The sequence below is a fragment of the Malus domestica genome, chromosome 09 (genome assembly GCF_042453785.1).
Source record: "Malus domestica chromosome 09, GDT2T_hap1".
NCBI classification, from domain to species: Eukaryota; Viridiplantae; Streptophyta; class Magnoliopsida; order Rosales; family Rosaceae; genus Malus; species Malus domestica.
Window position 1 is genome coordinate 30,961,893 of NC_091669.1, and position 21,165 is coordinate 30,983,057.

A 21,165-nucleotide genomic window follows, 5' to 3' on the forward strand; every position below is an offset into this window, starting at 1 on the left:
CGAAACCATTCATTTTGAACAACAAAGGGCTCTAAGAACTGAGCTATATCCCCCCAAGCCAAGTGGAGCATGCATGAAGGAGTCAAATGCTTCTTCTATTATTTTCCTTGCTAAGGGAATACCATTTAGTTGACATATACCTGTTTGAACAGCCTCAATTAATCCTATATTTTTTTTTTTTATAAGAATCAATACGATCTTTATAAGGTTCCTCCTCCGAATGAAATTTGATGGGATCCAAAGAGACCATGTCTTTGTTCATGGGATCCCAAGTAGATTTTTGGGAAGTATCATGATAAACCAATAAGAATGGTTTCAATTTTTTCAATCGGATCAATATCATGAATAACAATATCGAAGTTATCAAATCGATTCATCGTCAATAATTGAATAGTATAACATAGGACGATCTTTTATCCATACTGAACTCAAAATTTGATTCCCGATACAATCAATAATTCCTTTATTTATTTATCATTCTTTTCCATTTTTTCTTTTCTATAACCTACCGCCCTCCAGTTTATCTACTTCTTATTCATGTGGGGGGAAAGAAACGTTTGTATTCAGCTTTTGTACATTGCAAGAATTTCCCTTTTTTTATTAATGGGAGTTTTGGGTAAATCCACTAATGTGATAGAGTTGATCCTCTAAGGTATTGAGCAACAGTGTAACATCAGATTCTATAAGTGGATTGTCCTACACTAGCACTTATGCGTAATAACTCTATGTTTGGCCCTCGAGTGCAAAGGCAGAAGGGAGCTTGATTGCAAGACCCACCCTGTCGAGCAAGTACAAAAATCGGCCTTAGTGATCCTAGCAAAAGAAAATTTTGGATAGGATCCTATAGGATCTCCCCTTTCAAAAAGCCAAATAATAAATTTTCGGTGACAAATTTTCAAGTCAGATTACTGCTTTTGATTACAATTACTTGATAATCCCAGCACTAAAAACACTCAAAAGAAATTTCCAACAATTCTTAAATCAGGGAGCAAAAGTCGTGGCCCGAAATTAATACAAAGAAACTGTATACAAGATTTCGGGAAATTCTATAAACAAGAAATGGTGCTAACTCGTACAAAATAAGCTGTCTTATATGAGCCAATTAACAGTAACGTTGCCAAGCCATGTAAACAGAGGTAACTGAGCCAAAGCAATAAACAGCAACAGGTAATGGTTCTTGCTTGAATCATAACTCCTCACCTCGGCGAATAGAACTCTCTTCATTGTCTTCACCAAGAAGACTCCCATGCATAAACACGTCCAAGGCATCAAAAAGTAGTATGAGTAGCTCAACATAATCCGTCCAAGTACAGCAAAGCACAACCCCGTGAAAGCATACCCAGCATATGCCACCATGTCCAGCAACGGTGCCTCACCACCGCCCAATGAAAGCAATGACACTTTCAGTAGTGCAACTTGCATAAACCAGCCAAGCAAGCCCTTGATAAACAACCAGTTTAGAGCTTCAGGGCTAAACCTGGTAGGAAATTAACAAAAACAATTTTAAGATATCACAAGTGCCAAGAGATATACGAGTCTCTGACATTAACAGACTGAATTACCAAAATCATAAATATTAAATACAAAACAAAAACCACACCCCTTAAAGAAAATCTCAAAATGGAACCGTGATGCAGTTCATGAAGAGCTGAGGGAGCGACCAATCAACAACAACAACAACAACAAAGCCTTTTCCCACTAAGTGGGGTCGGCTATATGAATCCTAGAACGCCATTGCGCTCGGTTTTGTGTCATGTCCTCCGTTCGATCCAAGTACTCTAAGTCTTTTCTTAGAGTCTCTTCTAAAGTTTTCCTAGGTCTTCCTCTACCCCTTCGGCCCTGAACCTCTGTCCCGTAGTCACATCTTCGAACCGGAGCGTCAGTCGGCCTTCTTTGCACATGTCCAAATCACCGGAACCGATTTTCTCTCATCTTTCCTTCAATTTCGGCTACTCCTACTTTACCTCGGATATCCTCATGCCCAATCTTATCCTTTCTCGTGTGCCCACACATCCCACGAAGCATCCTCATCTCCGCTACACCCATTTTGTGTACGTGTTGATGCTTCACCGTCCAACATTCTGTGCCATACAACATCGTTGGCCTTATTGTCGTCCTATAAAATTTTCCCTTGAGCTTCAGTGGCCTACGACGGTCACATAACACGCCGGATGCACTCTTACACTTCATCCGTCCAGGTCGTATTCTATGGTTGAGATCTCCATCTAATTCTCCGTTCTCTTGCAAGATAGATCCTAGGCAGCAAAAACGGTCGCTTTTTGTGATCTTCGCTAGATTGCTCCGGTCATTAGTGTGGATAAGTATATAAATGAATAGAGATAGGAAAGCAAACACAAGATGTACGTGGTTCACCCAGATTGGCTACGTCCACGGAATAGAAGAGTTCTCATTAATTGTGAAGGGTTTACACAAGTACATAGGTTCAAGCTCTCCTTTAGTGAGTACAAGTGAATGATTTAGTACAAATGACATTAGGAAATATTGTGAGAGAATGATCTCGTAATCACGAAACTTCTAAGTATCGGAGTGTGGTATCGTCTTGACTTGCCTTATCTGTCTCATAGGTAGATGTGGCATCTTCTCTGGAAGTACTCTTCCTCCATCCAGGGGTGGTATCTTTAACTGGTGGAGATGCACAAGGTAATGTATCAATTTCACTTGAAGCTTACTTGTAGTTTCAGGCTTGGTCAAGCGCGATACAAACCATGTAGTAGGAGTCTCCCAAGTCGCCGAGCTAGGGGATCTGCTGAAAGAGGTGACAAACAAGGTAAGCAATCAGAGCTCCGGCTGATTGTTCACCTTCTCCCCATCTTGCAGCAGCATGAAGGATAAAGAGAAGAAAGATGAGAAGAGATGATATGGGATACTTTTGCTTTTGAAGAAGTAACTTTCCACAGACTTATTCTTGAACTGAGCTGGAGGGTTTTCTGGTTTCCTCCAGAGCCGACTGAAGAATTTGAGGGTCAAAACAAGTCCATCAAATCTAGAGTACGTTCGACCCTGCTGATATGGGATACTTTTGCTTTTGACAGAGTAATGGATGTATCGGCACGTGTGCTGTTACGCTTGTCTCCACATGCTTCCTTGTATCCTTCGCACTTGCCCTATCTGTTCCTCAAGCAGATGCGGTATCTTCCCTGGAAACATAAGATGTTGAAGATGAGTACTCGAGAGCAATGCCAGGTAAGTAATCAGGTAAGGGGTTCCAGGCAGTCAGTTCCTGGTTGGAAGCTTGATTCCAAGTGCTGACTGATTGCTCTCTTTCTCCTTGTCTTGCAGGTAACAACAAGGCCAAAGGAAAAGACAGGGAAAAAGCATGATATGGGATACTCTTGCTTTTAACCCTGATGATATGAGATATTCTTGCTCTAGTATAGCTTGTTTGCAAAGGTATTATCGGGGGGAAAGAAAGCTGAATATTTCGAAAGGCTTCGTTGGGAGTGCCCTCTCAAATATGAGGAAGGGTTGAACATTTTTGCAGGTCTGCCTGTCCGTTGGGGATGGAGGTCGACATATATAGGAGTCTCCCTAACAACAAGTAGTAATGCTATTCCTTTACCCTGCTTGGTCGTAGCACGGTAGTGGGAGCTGCCAGCTTCACATGTTTTAACTCTGTCAGAGCACTTTGAAAAAGTGGTCTGTGCTCTCGAGAAGTCTTCGACAGAATGCCCATAATTTCCGCAAAGCTGAGTGTGCGTGTGACAGGTGCTGACAAGGCTAGAAAAGTAGGTGCCTCTTCGATTTCTGAGATCGGCCCTCGTGGTCTCTAAGCAGCCCAGCTTTTGAGAAAGCGAGCGTCTCTTCGATTGATTCGGAGAACGATGCATCTTCGATTTTTAAGAAAGCAATCATGATGGGGGTCTGGCTCTCGAGATTCGGGGAGCAGTGTCACTTCGATTTTTGAGAAAGTAATCATGTTGGGAGTCTGGCTCTCGAGATTCGGAGGGCGGTGCCTCTTCGATTTTGGAGCAAGCAATCTTGTTGGGAGTGTTTTCTCGAATGTGAGTAAAGGTTGGGCATGTTTGCTAGTCTACCTTGCCACGAAGCACAGAGGTTGACACACAGGGATTTTCCAATTATCCAGCAATGGTACTGTTCCTTTACCTTCTCTTCGATTTTTGAAAAAGTAGTCATGTTGGGAGTCTGGCTCTCGAGATTCGGAGGACGGTGCCTCTTCGATTTTGGAGCAAGCAATCTTATTGGTAGTGTTTTCTCGAGTGTGAGTAAAGATTGGGCATGTTTACTACTCTACCTTGCCACGAAGCACAGAGGTTGACACACAGGGACTTTCCAATTATCCAGCAGTGGTACTATTCCTTTACCCTTGTGGGTAATAATATGGTAGCTAGACCTTCAAAATTTATGGGTCTAAACTTTGTCAGTGCTGTTTCTTTGCTATTCTTTTACCTTTCTTGGTCAGAGCGATGTAGTGGGAGCTGCAAGCTTTACGTGCTCAATTTTGGCAGAGAACTTTGGCAAAGTTATCTGTGGTACCCATGAGCTAGTGTTGCGTGTGGGGAGTGGGTGATTGAACAGTAAGATTCATGTGTTTTCTACTTCCTCAGAAGTCTTCGACAGAATGCCCATAATTTCCGCAAAGCTGAGTGTGCGTGTGACAGGTGCTGACAAGGCTGGAAAAGTAGGTGCCTCTTCGATTTCTGAGATCGGCCCTCGTGGTCTCTGAGGAGCCCAGCTTTTGAGAAAGCGAGCGCCTCTTCGATTTCTGAGATCGGCCTTCGTGGTCTTTGAGCAGCCTACCTTTTAAGAAAGCAAACGCCTCTTCGATTTCTGAGATCAACCCTCGTGGTCTCTAAGCAGCCCAACTTTTGAGAAAGCAAACGCCTCTTCGATTTCTGAAGATCCGTCGAGTGCAGATTTTTATAGGGGCTGGCATTAAGTTCCAAAGCACACTTGAATCTCCACCAGTAGAAGCTCCATTCTTGCACTTCTAAGATCTTGATTTGTCCAACCTCTTCTCTCTTCAACACCTTTGAAAATGTCTGGCCCCTCCGACCGTCGTTTTGACTTGAACCTTGTTGAAGAGGCAGCCCCGCCTTCTCCAGACAACATATGGCGCCCATCCTTCGTCTCCCCTACTGGTCCTCTTACCGTTGGGGATTCCGTGATGAAGAATGATATGACTGCTGCGGTGGTGGCCAGGAATCTTCTCACTCCCAAAGATAACAGACTACTTTCCAAACGGTCTGATGAGTTAGCTGTTAAGGATTCGCTGGCTCTCAGTGTTCAGTGTGCAGGTTCTGTGTCTAATATGGCCCAACGCCTATTTGCTCGAACCCGCCAAGTTGAATCATTGGCGGCTGAGGTGATGAGTCTCAAACAGGAGATTAGAGGGCTCAAGCATGAGAATAAACAGTTGCACCGGCTCGCACATGACTATGCTACAAACATGAAGAGGAAGCTTGACCAGATGAAGGAAACTGATGGTCAGGTTTTACTTGATCATCAGAGATTTGTGGGTTTGTTCCAAAGGCATTTATTGCCTTCGTCTTCTGGGGCTGTACCGCGTAATGAAGCTCCAAATAATCAACCTCTGATGCCTCCTCCTTCTAGGGTTCTATCCAGTACTGAGGTTCCGAATGATCCCCCTCCGGTGCCTTCTCTTTCTGGGGCTCTACCGACTGCTGAGACTTCTCCTAAGCAACCCTTGTGAAGGCTCCCTCTTGTTTGTTTATTTTGACTCATGTATATGTACACATTTGTAGCTTATCGGGGATATCAATAAATAAGTTTTCCTTCATTTCAACGTATTGTGTTAAATACACCAAAACCTTCTTCGCTAAGTTCTTTGAATTTTCTTTTGTTGAAGCTTGTATGTTGAAGCTTTCTGAGTGGAGCATGTAGGTTGGGGTAGTGTTCCCTTAATTTCCCGAGTGAGGAAAACTTCTCGATTGGAGACTTGGAAAATCCAAGTCACTGAGTGGAATCGGCTATATGAATCTTAGAACGCCATTGTGCTCGGTCCTGTGTCATGTCCTTCGTTAGATCCAAGTACTCTAAGTCTTTTCTTAGAGTCTCTTCCAAAGTTTTCCTAGGTCTTCCTCTACCCTTTCGGCCCTGAACCTCTGTCCCATAGTCGCATCTTCTAATCGGAGCGTCAGTAGGCCTTCGTTGCACATGTCCAAACCACCGTAACCGATTTTCTCTCATCTTGCCTTCAATTTCGGCTACTCCTACTTTACCCCGGATATCCTCATTCTTAATCTTATCCTTTCTCGTGTGCCCACACATCCAACGAAGCATCCTCATCTCCGCTACACCCATTTTGTGTATGTGTTGATGCTTCACCGCCCAACATTCTGTGCCATACAGCATCGCTGGCCTTATTGCCGTCCTATAAAATTTTCCCTTGAGCTTCAGTGGCATACGGCGGTCACACAACACGCCGGATGCACTCTTCCACTTCATCCATCCAGCTTGTATTCTATGGTTAAGATCTCCATCTAATTCTCCGTTCTTTTGCAAGATAGATCCTAGGTAACGAAAACGGTCGCTCTTTGGTATTTCTTGATCTCTGATCCTCACCCCTAACTCGTTTTGGCCTCCATTTGCACTGAACTTGCACTCCATATATTCTGTCTTTGATCGGCTTAGGCGAAGACCTTTAGATTCCAACACTTCTCTCCAAAGGTTAAGCTTTGCATTTACCCCTTCCTGAGTTTCATCTATCAACACTATATCGTCTGCGAAAAGCATACACCAAGGAATATCATCTTGAATATGTCCTGTTAACTCATCCATTACCAACGCAAAAAGGTAAGGACTTAAGGATGAGCCTTGATGTAATCCTACAGTTATGGGAAAGCTTTCGGTTTGTCCTTCATGAGTTCTTACGGCAGTCTTTGCTCCTTCATACATATCCTTTATAGCTTGGATATATGCTACTCGTACTCCTTTCTTCTCTAAAATCCTCCAAAGAATGTCTCTTGGGACCCTATCATACGCTTTTTCCAAATCTATAAAGACCATGTGTAAATCCTTTTTCCCATCTCTATATCTTTCCATCAATCTTCGTAAGAGATAGATTGCCTCCATGGTTGAGCGCCCTGGCATGAACCCGAATTGGTTGTCCGAAACCCGTGTCTCTTGCCTCAATCTATGCTCAATGACTCTCTCCCAGAGCTTCATTGTATGACTCATTAGCTTAATACCCCTATAGTTCATGCAATTTTGTACGTCACCCTTATTCTTGTAGATAGGCACCAAAGTGCTCGTTCGCCACTCATTTGGCATCTTCTTCGTTTTCAAAATCCTATTGAAAAGGTCAGTGAGCCATGTTATACCTGTCTCTCCCAAAACAGTGATTATATTTTGAGGTTGAGAAAAGATCCAATAGCTAATTGTTTCACATTGATGTCCAAGTGAAAGATATTTCTTTTGCTACAGTAAGAAAATGAAAAAGAAAGACGAAGGAAACAGGAAACTAAAGCATCGAGAGGGGTCCTGCTTTCTCTAACACAACAGCTAAAGTTGGCCACAGATTAACCAGTATAAGTACTGGTTTGGTACTGAGGTGCTTTTATAAAAAGTGGGTATAAAAAAAAAACTGAGCTCAAAATGGTGTTTGGTAAACAATTAAAAACAGGTTATTTTCATAGTTTTGGGTGAAAAAAAAGCTGAAAATGTGAAGCAGCAAAAATGAGCTTATTCCCACAGCACAGCAAAAGCAGTTTTTTTCAAAGCACAACAATACCAAACCAGCCCTAAGAACAGTATGGCCAGCTAAAAGAGTGGTCTCATCTGCAGCATACTTTTTGGTCATATGTAATACTCCAACTTACAAGTCACAGGCATAATCTAGAAATCAGGGTTTAGGGTTACAAAACTAAAAGACAATGTGTTTAGAGCTTCACATTTCAGTCTTGACCTAACCTATTTACTATCGTTATCATTATAGTAACAGCTGGCATGGATATAATTCTGAGATGAAGGAAGATCCTCAACAAGAGAAAAGCTAAATGGCTAGCCTATACAAACAAAAGGACCAAATATATTTGTACTAAATAGAACCTTTTTTTCCCAAACAGGGAGACGAAAGTAGAAAACTAATAGTAGGACACAGAATTGGAAAAAGAGGAAACAACTGCAAAAGAAAAGGATGCATAGCTCACTTCTACAGTTAAAAGAAAACCCAATCTTCATTCTTATATCAAATGATTTCCAATACAGCACAACCCGAACAAAAGAGAAAACCGCTTAGAGTACATGTAGAAATTTCATCAACTTACTTTCCTTGAAGACCCAATGAGAAGCCAGCCAGAACCACATAGGTACCAAATGCCATAAATGGAATGTATAGGTCTGGTGCATTGATGTCATAGATTGGGGGTTTATAAGAAAGCCTGCCTCCTACTGGCTCCGTTATTCTAGTCCAATGGCCCTGAAACACGAGAGGGAAGGGCAAGGAGTAAGTTCTGTAGCAGGATAATTTCATTCCACAAGCAAAAACCAAAATGTTAGCGCTTACCCTGTGGAGAAAAGGAAATAGAACGACCTTCAATTTGTTCCTCACATACTGGTCATTCACTTGGAAGTAGTATTGCGGATCAGAAAAATACCTACTGATCTGCTCATTTCAACCAAAAAAAAAAATATCAGAATAGAACTCAATTACCTTGAACTAAGTACAAACTGATAGCCACGTCTAACATCTAAAGAGTACTAGAAGTTAAAAGGGAAAATCTAGTCATTTGAAATTGAAGCCAATCTTACAAGGTGAATACTGTGTTCAAAGCAGTTTATATAATTTAACTGAGTTAGAGATCAATGCAAAATGTTTTAGGCAGCATAATAAGATGAAGGCATCTATGGTATTGAAGTACACATTGCACAATCTAAAAAAAAAATTAAAAAATTAAAAAAATTAAAAAAATTAAAAAAAAAAAAATCCTAACTTGTGCATCAGACCATATGTACAAATACAATACACCGATCTAATTAATGGATCCTCCACCTTTCGCTCGATGAAGAGCACCAGAGGACAAACAAAGAGACAAAGGAGTTGCACAATCAGAATTAAGCCCTTCAGAAATGTTTCATTCAATAATGTCAAACTTCATTTTATATCAAGCATCACTGAAACCAAATTTTCCAAAAAAATCACAAACAATTAAAAGCATGCTAATTTGATAACAATTAATAAACCTTAGGGGAAAAATGATTCATGAAGCCCCTTAAACATGCTAATTGCTAACATTAAAATCATCCAAACTTTGATATAATTTACAAAAATTAACACTTATTCAAAAACTTTACAATTTGATCCTAAAGTCTTTATCTTTTAGAGTTAAGCAAGATCATAAATCCATAATGGAATAGTTGGTGGCTACTTACATTGCTTTGTACATACTCAGAGCTCGATCCTAAAATCTTTTCTCCATATGCACCCAATCCACCACGGATTAGTCCGGAACTAGCACCGTACAACGAATTCTCAAACGGATTCGGCCGCGGGGATGCCGTCGGCATTGCCGCCCCAGGCTGTCTTCCCACATTACTGTACATTTCTGCAATTAAACACACACAGAAAGGGGGGGATGAAGATTCATTGGAGATGATTATATTTAATTGAAGTCACCCGGCGGCGTTACTAATTCTGACTCACACTACTTGGAGGAAATATATGGTGCTCGGTAAGATTTGTATAAGACCTGAATCTGGAGGTTGAGGCGGTGGCAACGCTGGACCGAGAGAAAGAGACTACGGAGGAGAAGCCTCGGGTGGGTCACGACGGATGAGATGGGAGGGTGGATGTTGAGGCAGCGTCGATTTCTGCCCCGGATTGGCAGTGTCGGCGTCAGATTTGGGAGAGAACGGGAAGAATATTAGAGAAAAGCCTGTAGTTCAAGCGATCTCTCTCAGTTTTATTATTTTATTATTTTTATATTTTGTGTGTGTGTGTCTGAACTTTCATCACTCGGCCAATAGGGAATTATCATGTGGCAATGATAATGTGAACGGGTGTACTATCTATACATTGATTTTTTTAACTTTTACATATATTTTTAAATTTTTTTATTATCGGATCGAATAAATTAAAAAATATTAAAGATTAGAAATTAATGTGAAAAGCTGGCGGTATACAGGAAATTGGCTTGGGTCGCTACTCCTCAGGCCTGGGACGGCCCGACCCAATTTACAGGCCTGTATGCAATCCCCATCAATTTGTCTAATGGAGCAACAACACCCCACTTCCAACTTGCATACAAAATATAGTTGAAATTGCTTAGGCTTCCTTTTGTCCATTAATCGTATAAAAGCTCTAACATCGAGTGATTGTAATGTAAAAGTTTTAAAATAAATTAGACAAAAATAACGTTGAAAAAATTAAAATAAACTATCAATTTTTCATTTATAATTATTGTACCAACAACATTACAAACTACAAATTTGTCCACCATATCAATTATGAATTTAAAACAAATTAACATGAACTAAAATCTCTTATGAATTTAAATTCTTCATCCAATACACATTATTATTAACATTATGTATGATTAATTTAGACTAAAATCATAAAAGCTTACTTAAATTCAGAAATTAGGGGGTTAAGTCGCCGTGGAGACTGGAGAGAAGTGAACCAGGTGATGGTCGTGAAGAGGGGACAAGTGGAGGCGTAAAGCAGCTAGTGGTGGCCTGGGAATCAGTTAGGTGAGGTTAGAGGAAAAATTTGGGGATCACCTAATTGGAGAAAGTGAATGCCAAATAAATTGGGTGGAGATCTCGGATAGGAGGAAAGATAATCGACTCTCTTTATTATTTAATTAAAAAGGGTCTCTCTCACGTGGCTTAATATGAAGACGTGCTTTTAATTACTTTGTTTTAACGGCTTGGCTCAAAATGGAGTTATTTGGCCAAGTCTTTTACAAAAATAGAATAGTCTTCTTCTCCTTTGTTAATTACTTGCAAAACCTGCAGTCAATGGTCTGTAACTACACTCTTCTCCTCCATTACATGCCCAAACTTAGGTGGTCCTAGGAGGTCCTCGCAGTCACTTATTTGGGCTTCTGAGTGGTCTGGGACCACCCAAGTCCCTTAATGCATCCATCACTGCGACTGCTAATGCTAATAATATGTTGTCACTTGTCATCCTATATTTCAATATTACTACAAGACATCGCGTTATTGGTTTAAGAAACTACTAATTTTAGCATCTCCAGATGTTCTATTATTATACACTACTATCGTAGTATCCTCTCCGGTGTCATGGAAATCTTGTTTATTCTTTGAGAAATTTTTTTTCTCACCACCTTCAACTGGTGTTAATGCTTATCACTTTTCTGATAGTCGGAAGACGAGATTGTTTTATTTCATCTACTACATACAAGTCTCGAAATTTTTATTCATCTAATAAAAATTAATTGGGCATGAGCATTGCGACCACTTCAAGGCAGTGAAAATAATTTTTTCTTTCTGATAAAAAAAAATATTTGATGCTCACGAGGAGAAATTGTTTATTGTGACCGGAACATGGATGGTATACCACGTGTTTTTATATAAGTGATGGAAAATTTTATTTTTTAAGTTATTAAATTTTATTTTTTAAGTTATTAACTTTTTAACACACATATCCCACCATTTATATAATGACACTTGGTGAACCACTCTGTGTTCCGATTACATTGGCAAATCTCTCTAAAGACAATTTTTAATGTTAAACGTGTTAAGACCAAACCCAACCATGGGCAAAATGTTATTTTTTAGGTTTTATTCCCTCCCAACTAGACCTGGCATTTTGGACCTGACCCGTTAACCAGACGTGACCTGACCCGTTAATATTAGTATTTGGATGGATGCTTAACGGGTCGGGTCGTTAACGGGTGAACCCGTTAACAACCCGTAAAATAACGGGTCACTTTGGGTCAACCCGTTAGCACTCGTTAATTGGGGATGTTTTAGTAATTTCAGTAAAGTCTTAACAATAAAAAATAAACTCTATGCAAAATAATAATAATAATAATTGTTAACGATTGTTAACGGGTGAAACATGTTGGGTTCATGTGACCTGTTGACTTAATGGGTTAGATTGAACCCAACACATTTACAGGTCTACCCCCCCCCCCCCAAAAAAAAAAACCCAACTTAACCCAACCCATGCTAAATGTGTAGGCTAAAATCTAAAACTCAAAAGAAAGCTAAATACCACCTAGGATTTAGCCCAGATGCGCGTGGACTCACCCAAACCCAGCCCAGTCTTAGCCCAAACACACGCCCTAATAACTCCCACGCGAGTTGAAGCCTTTAGCACCCGATAAGGGAGGCCCACCATCATGGTAGCTATCGGCCATCTGCAAGAGCCCAACGACTCTAATTTACATTAGACGATTGATATATTTGGACCGTTGGTTAATCCAACAGTCCAGATTCAATTTTTTTTTTATAAAAAAAATATAATTTTAAAATACATGGAATCCAACAACTGAGATCAAATATAATCAAATCTAAGGGTAAAAAAAAATCCAACGGGCCCTATTTTAAAACCAACGGTTAAAATAATTTAAAATTTTTATTTAACTCAAAATTCACCAAAAAACTCTATAAATATCTATGTATTTGTTCAAACATCCACACAAAATTCACCTTTCTCCTACAATTCTTCCAATTTTTCTTTCTACCATTTCTTCCCATTTCCAAAATTTTCAAGATGGTAAGAGAGCATATTAGAGGTCGTAATTGGACCTGTGAGGAAGATGCTGCTTTATGCTTGGCATGGGTTTCTATTAGTGAAGATGGTGCAGTTGGCACGAATCAAATTAAAGAGGTTTTGTGGGATAAAATCATTGATAAGTTTCATGAAAACTGCAACGATGGTGGGAGGGAAGGTGATGGTGTTTATGATCGGTGGAAGGTTATCAACAAAGCATGCATTTTATGGAAGGGAAGATTGGAGAGAGCCGTGGTTGGCATGGCTAGTGGAAGGAGCGCCGCATAAATTGTGAGTTTTTTTGTTGATATTTTATTTGTTATGTACATAATATTATTTTGCAACTAATTATTTTTATGTATTTTTTCCATAGGGTGACAAAGCAATGACAATTTATAAGACAAGAGTAACACCAAAAAATCAACCTTTTAAGTTGCATCATGCTTGGGACGTCCTCAAGGATTGTTTGAGGTGATAGGGAGCAAGAGACGTTCAAAATTAATTTCATGATGGAGGACCTAACCAAATACATTCCAGAGAGGAAAAAGTTCTTACGTGGTAAGCAAAAGGAAATTTTGCGAAACTATGTGACGACCCGTCCCTAATTTTCCTATGTAATTTCTCCCTGAGTGTGTGAAATGATTATCATGCCCTTAACGGCAAGCGACGTGAATGCGTTTATGTTAATTTCTTTCGTATTTAAACTTTTATGTGCACATACAAATTCATCAGTGTTTGGAACACTGTAATGAGGCATGATTTATACATTGAAAGTGTAAGAAATCAGAAAAGAATCCATATTTTCCCTAAAAAAGGGGATCCATGTCTCACATTTTCCCCAAAACCCTCTCCTTCACTCACTACCAATCACCATCCCTCCTTTTATTTTGGCACCCAATCAGAAAACCCTCACATTTCTCTCTTATCTCTCTCATTGTTGTCCTCCATTTCTTCTCTGCAGGCTTCCCAACTTTCTTCACAACCTGCAAATGTGAAAAACAAACTGCACCATCATGCTCATCTTGACCCCAGGAACTCAACCATACCCTTGGTTCCCGTGTTGACTGAGTTTTGGACATCCAACTTGGAAGGTTCGACTTGGCGAGTTCGATACAACTATTTTCAGGCCATTCATGGCTTAGGTAAACTCCGAGAAACCCTAAGAACCTCTATTTCAATTCTATAAATTGTTTTTTAATTCATTTACTTACCTCGAATAAGCTCTCGCACAGAAAACTCAAGGTGAGGAAGTTGCTCAGTTTCTTTTCCAACAAAGAGATCGTGACCACTTGGCCACTTGCAACGCATTTTTCCGGTCAACCTCGATCACGGCTGGACATCTAATAGGTATAGACTTATTCTCTGCATTCTTAACTTCAAAATGGCTTTTGAATTATCGAATTTGGTTAACTTTCGAGTTAGAAATCAACTCTGGAAGTTTGGAAGAAATTCCTAACTTTCTGGAAAAGTTTGGCAGTGGCCATTTGGCCACTTTTAGACCACGTTTCTGGACAACACGGACCACATTTGAACCTTCTGTAAAAAGGGATCGATTCATCACATTCCTAGCTTTATTTTGGCTTTTGTATAAGTGTTTTTGGTAAAGAATCGAGCTCGTTAGGGGCTCGGGAAGTTGGCCCAAAAATCTGCAAAACTGTAGAAAATTATGGAGAAGGCGAGTACATGCGTACTCGCAGGCGCGTGAGTGCGTGTGACCACCCACATGCCATCGGCACGTGCAGCAAGTGGCAGATTGTGCAGCCCCTTGTGGCTGCGCATGACGGTGCATCCGGCCTTCGACCAGCGTGTGGTCGACACGTGTGTGTCCGTGACGTCAAGTAGATCGATTTCATATATTTAAACCCTAGGTTTGAGCAAACTATGGGGATTTTATTTAGGTATTCGTATATGTGCTTTAATTAATTCTATTTTAGTTACTTCACATATAGGGGAAACGTATCCCGAGGACGTTCGACGCCAAGCTAGGCTTGGGGGTTACAACCTAGCGACGTACTTGTGAGTGGACAATTGTTTTTATACCTATACATATTTATAGTTTCCATAAATATGTATTTACTTCACTTTTATGCTTATATTTCCAAGTATTCGTTATTGTGATATAAATTGTGATAAATGTTGCTATTAGGTTGAGATATTACTATCATGGCATTCATACATATTTGTACATGCTCATCTTGCTGCACCCTGGTGTTAGTACTCGCCCTAGGGGCCAGTCCTTCACGTGTATGTTCATATCGCACTATTCGCTCGCCTTGGATCCAAGTTAGGTGCCAGTCTTGTCATGTAGATTGCCTTAGGCAATCCGACTTGTATGTGACCGTGCTTCCGCACCAACTTTCACGTGATTGTAGTACTAGAGCATATTGATTACACCCAGTCATGTTCATGTCAGAAATTATCTGTTCAAACTCGTATGTCAGCTTAGATGGATGAGCACTTAGTAATACTTGATTATCACATGATTATATTATTGTGGCATTCGATACATCATGATTTGGCATACTTCTGGTTATAATACTATTATATTATTGTTGTTTTATTGTTAACATACTTACGTAGTATGTTTTAAGGAAATTATACTTATTTTACGGCGAGGGGTTAGTATATTCGAAAATAAAGGTTTTCGTATAAGTATTGTTTTGTTGACCCACTCAACTTTGTTTTTTGCCCCTCCAGGACCTAGATAGCTGTACTCTTTGTAGCACTCGAGGAATATCGGCATTTCTGACATCCTCTTCTGTTTAGACGTACGAACTTATCATTGTTGTGTAATAAGTGTACCATAGTTACCTTGACTACTATTCTGTAGTCCCACTGTCTTTTACGCTTTGAATAATTGTAGTGGGTTCTTCCCACGATTGCGCACTCTTTCACTATTTAGTATACCTATTTCTAATTAATTTTAATTTTATTCACTTTTTGCATCACCTATCCTTATGGTTACGTCACCTCACGGTGATGGCCAACATGCTTCGACCTTTCCAGGTCGGAGTGTGTCAAAGTATGCCACAAGGAGTATATTTCAAGGTGATGATTCATCTCAAGGCTATATCCCAAGTCCACCACCAAGTCAAGACGGTGGATATCATTATTAAGTTTATGTAGTTTATGAATTATTGATTGTATTAAGTTTATTTGATTTATGTGGTTTATGAATTGTCATTTGTATTAAGTTTATGTAGTTTATTAATTGTCATGTGTATTAAATTTATGGCTTATTAATTAGTGTTTCTATTAATCTAGATGCCTTTTGTTGATGCACAAAATCAGTGGGGACTTTGGTACAACAGAAAGTGTTAAGTTTGTGACATTCGCTAGATTGCTTCAGTCACTAGTATGGATAAGTATGTAAATTGATAAAGACAGGGAAGCAAACACAAGATGTATGTGGTTCACCCAGATTGGCTACGTCTACGGAGTATAGGAGTTCTCATTAATTGTGAAGGGTTTACATAAGTACATAGGTTCAAGCTCTCCTTTAGTGAGTACTAGTAAATGATTTAGTATAAATGACATTAGGAAATATTGTGAGAGAATGATCTCTATTTATAGAAGAGAGTTTCTAGTTTCATTCTGACATTGACACGTGTTGTGTTGTGATTGACTTCTGATGTTGACACGTGTCGCGTTATGATTGGCCTTTTGGTTGGAGAGAAACTCTTCTGGGTCCTTGACGGTATAACGTTAACCGATGCTCAGTAGTTTCGGGATTGGTCAAGTATGGTACAAACAGTGCTCCTCTAAGTTCCCGAGTGAGGGAAGCTCATCGGTTGGGGACTTGCAAGATCCAAGCTATTGAGTAATCACGAAACTTCTAAGTACCGAAGTGTGGTGTCATTTTCACTTGCCTTATCTGTCTCATATGTAGATGTGGCATATTCTCTAGAAGTACTTTTCCTCCATCCAAGGGTGGTATCTTTAACCGATGAAGATGCATAAGGTAATGTATTAATTTCACTTGAAGCTTACTTGTAGTTTCGGGCTTGGTCAAGTGCGATACAAACCCTATAGTAGGAGTCCCCCAAGTCGTCGAGCTAGTAGATTTGCCGAATGAGGTAACATACAAGTGATAGGAGCATATTTATGCGACTTAGTATGTTTGTTTTCGTGCATTTATGTTCTTAGTTCTTAGTTATGTTAGTAGTTTAAGCCATTTTTGTGTGTTTGTAGGTTCTATGGGCCAAGGATGCAAGAAGATGCATTTTGGAGCATTTTGGAGCATTTTGGAGCATTTTTGGGCTAAGATTGGATGGTGCAAACATGGAGACATGAGGATGGACGTTTTGGGCTTTTGTGTGTGCAAGTGTGTGTGTGTGTAATTGCAAGGATAAACACATGCAAAGAAGCCCACATGCAAACTCAAGGCAAGAGAGGGAGAAAACACATGCAAAGAAGCCCACATGCAAAGTAAAAGGGACATACACGGCAAAGGGGAAGGAAATGGTGTGTTTTGTGGTTGAAATGATGAAGCAAGTGTGTGCAAATGCAAAGGGGATCTAAACATGGACAGCACATGTCATGTGCAAAGGAGAAACAAAGATGACAACACACACATGCAAAGAAGAAAACAGCAAGAAAGGCATGTGCAAAAGAGAAACATGGACAACCAACAAATTCGTCAAAACTGCCTGTGCAGATTAGCTGACTTTGGAAGCATGTTACGAACAGCTCCAAATGAATGAGAGAATGAGCCTTATATGCTTGGAAAGCTACGGATGTCTATTTTCTGGAGCAATTTACAGATTGTTAATATCATTTTTCTAGAAGAAGTTATGGGCATTTTAACACTGAAAGGTTTAGAAACGGGCTAAGCAGATTTGGCTAATAAAAGGCACTTGTTTTGTGTTTTGCTTTGTCATCAACACTCAGCAGCAAATGGGGTTATGATTACACTCATTTGTCTTTGGAGCAAGTGGAAATGCACAGCTAGAAGAGAAGGCACAACACATGCAAAGGAAAGGAGAAACATGGGCTGAAAATGTGGGTGTTTGGTGCTTGAAATGATGAAGCATGTGTGTGTAAATGTAAAGGAAAATAGGGCAGAAAATGTGTGTGTGTTGTGGTTGAAATGATGAAGCATGTGTGTGTAAATGTAAAGAGGAAACATGCCAACACACACCCACACAAGCTCACATGCAAAGGATATGGAGTGGTCCTATCTCAAGCCTATAAATACCACCTTCCATATTCATCAAAGTGATAACAGATTTTCTCTCCAAATTTAGCCAAAAACCACCCCTAGCCACACCACCCATCAATCCTAAACCTTTCCATACCATTCCCCATCCATTCTACACCATAAAAACCACCCAAAACCGTCCAAAACCTCTAGTGCCGCAGCTTGCAAGTAAGGAAGGAGAAGGAACATCTTGTGCCGTGCCTAAGCCCAAGCCTTGGGAGTGTTGGAGCGTTTCTAGGTGTTTTCTATCTTTGATCTCAATGTCTAATTTTATGTATCTTTGTTTTGCAAGTATGAGGAACTAAACCCCCCTTTAGCTAGGGGGTGATTCGAAACTATGTTTATGCTTGCAATATGAATTGATTATCTTTGGTTGGAATTTCATAAGTTGTGGATTCAATTTGTTTAACCGTTTGATTGATAACTTATTTATGTATGTTTATTGAGAGTGCACGCTTAATTTTCATGCATAAATATGACGCTAGAATATAAGTGAGTTTCACCTAATCGTTATGAACTTATATTCACAAGTAGTGGAGGTTGCTTATAAACAATCGCGTTAAATGAATTCTTGGCACTAGTTTCATGCTTTTCATAGTAATGAATGCCTCATCAACACTTATAGTTTTCATGATGCTTAATGATCTTTGATTGTATCTTTATTGTGTTTTTCACGTAAAGGACTTTTGGAGAATGTTGTGAATTGCGTTGCGCAAACCCATCCAATTCATTAACTTAAGGAGAACTTGACGGTTAATTTAAGCGGACCTAATTAACCTAGGGTGTTGAGTTTCATAATTTATCGAAAGACCAACTGAGAATCGATCTTGTATTGCAAGTGTGACATGTGTGGAGAAGAACCCCTTAAGCTATTCCATCATCCATATTTTTCATTGCATTCATATTTACATTTTGCCCTTAATTATAATCTGTCCATTTAATTTAATCTCGTAAAAAACAACTCAATTTCCCCCCCCCCCATATTTTGTTAAAGTCTTAGTCGTTCAAATCTATCTTATTTTATGCTTTTAAGTATTTGGAGTCTTTTGAACTTGTTTTGAGTCTTTTGGTTTGTCTTAGTGTTTTAAAAGTTAGTTTTATTTATTTGAGTCAAGTGTTTAGCACCCCTAGTTAATCCCCAGTTAGAACGATCCCTACTTACATCATTACTACAATTGTCACAAATAGGGTTTAATTTGTGTGCTTATATATTTCTCACATCAAATTTTGGCGCCGTTGCCGGGGATTAGCAAATTTGCTAATCCCTTGGTTCTTTTCTTTTTGTTTAGTTTGTTTTTGTTTTAGTTTCTGACTTAGTTTTGTTTTCTTTGTTTTGTGTTACTCTTGATATTTGATTTAGTTTTGTTTCTTTGATTTCAGATACTAGAGAAGTAAGACATGGATTTTGCTAACATTCAAGCTCAATTGGCGAATCTTACTTCTCAATTGTCATAGATTGCCGGAAGGACCATAATGCAAAATGTCCCTACATTTGGCATGTCCTATGGGCACGGATATCAAACTCATCAACATCCTCAATTCAATGTGAACGAAGATGCTTGGGGTTATCAAGGCTATGATCAACCAAGCAACAACATGTTTTCCAACGCTTACAATTCGGCTTGGAGAGATCATTCAGATTATATGTGGGGGGAACCTCAACAATTCCAACAAGATGGATATTGGCAGCCATATGAGGAGTTCTATTCAAGACCTATGCAGCCACCACAGCATCCCCCACAACAATTCCAATCAAATCAAAGTATGCCCATGAATTATAATGAAATTCTTGAAGGACTAATTTCTGTGGCGCAGGGTTTACGAAAAGAAGAACAATTGCCGCCATCAGAAGAGTTCTATCAGTGGCCATATGAACCGTCACAGCCACCACAACAATCAACCCAATTCAATTCAGGTACGTCCTTGGATAATGATACACTTAATAAGTTACTCACCTCTTTGAATCAGGGAGTAGAAAATCAAAACCAGGAGATGCAAGACCGAGTCAAAAGATTGGACGAATTGGATATGCAAGTTGGGCAGATTGTGGAATTCATGGCACAGATTCGAGATCAAAGTGAACTTTCCAACTCAAACATTGCAAATTCAAAGGCAGAAAGTGAAATCGATGAAGCCATCACCTTGGAAGGTGACATGAAGGATGAAGCTGTCCCAAAACCATCCAAACACAGCCCGAACATGGATGAATTGCTGCTGCAAGCAGAAGAGGAGGAGGACGACCTGGGCAGTTTAGAAGAATTATTGCTGCAAGCTCCTCAAATCCCTATGTCATCCAACTCAGGTGAGGAAGTTCTAAATTCACTTCATTCTAACATTATTCCACCGAATATCCTTTGTCCTTGCAGGTTTTTTATTCCAAATATCAAAGAGAGTGAAAAAGACATTGTGGAAGCTCTTCCAAAGGTGCAAAGTGATATCCCAATTCTTGGTGCACCAAAACAAGTTCCCGATGGTATTGAAACGTTCAAAGAACCTTGCACACCAAGAAAAGGGATTCAAGAAAATGAAGTGGTTGAAGCATATCAAGAATACATCCAAGAGGCTGTGCATGAGACAATCAAGCCCAAAGCAGTTGAGTTTGATGACACGGGACAAGCCACAACCATCATAGTAAACCTGGCCAAGTTCAAAGTCCCGGAAATGTTCAAAGATGTGGTGTTTGTCATTGAGTTTGTGTCGGAAAAAGAAAGTAAGCCATCTTCTCCAATTTTAATTTTAATTTATACTAACATGTTTCTGATTTTGATGATTCAGGCACCCACTCTTGAATTTAAACCATTGCCGAATCATTTCAAGTATCACCTCCCATTAAAAGATAAATTCCATGCTTTGGAGCCGAGGGGAGTTTAAAGGAAAGATTCGTCCGGCTAAGGACGTTAAATCAAGCGTTTCTTGGGAGGCAACCCAAGCATTCAACGAAGGGAGACTTTGGAATCGCTAACCAAATCAGATTTGCATTCTTACACCCTTATCTTTACTGCTTTCATTTTGTTTTGTTTAGTTAGTTGTGTTATTTGGTTGATTTCTGTGAGTTTGTGTTATTTAGTTTAAGTGTGGGGAAGGTTAAACAAAGTCTTTTTACATTGATTTACATATTTTACATATTAAAAAAAAAAAAAAAAAAAAAAAAACATAAAAGTAAAAATATTTTACAATGATGTGTAAACTAATAGCATTCATTGGTCATGTGGTGCTTCAGTAGTCGGTGAAGCTTCAGCAGTCGGCGGGGCCACGAAAGGAGGAGGTATCGGAGGTTGATCAG

General features: G+C 39.7%; 1 protein-coding gene across 2 annotated transcripts; it reads right to left on the bottom strand.

The window, feature by feature from the left end:
• Nucleotides 1–878: 878 nt before the first annotated feature.
• Nucleotides 879–9,988, bottom strand: LOC103424970 (uncharacterized). Of its 2 annotated transcripts, none has more exons than XM_029108535.2 (5): nucleotides 9,690–9,988; nucleotides 9,373–9,545; nucleotides 8,507–8,605; nucleotides 8,268–8,419; nucleotides 879–1,477 (listed from the first exon to the last, which is right to left on the bottom strand). In XM_029108535.2, the coding sequence occupies exons 2-5, from the start codon at nucleotides 9,541–9,543 to the stop codon at nucleotides 1,090–1,092; spliced, it is 810 nt and encodes a 269-aa protein (XP_028964368.2). In that variant the 5' UTR covers nucleotides 9,544–9,545; nucleotides 9,690–9,988; the 3' UTR covers nucleotides 879–1,089. The 2 variants fall into 2 exon arrangements, with proteins under 2 accessions (XP_028964368.2, XP_070660895.1); XM_070804794.1 differs by having other exon boundaries at nucleotides 9,644–9,936.
• Between the last annotated feature and the right edge of the window lie 11,177 nt (nucleotides 9,989–21,165).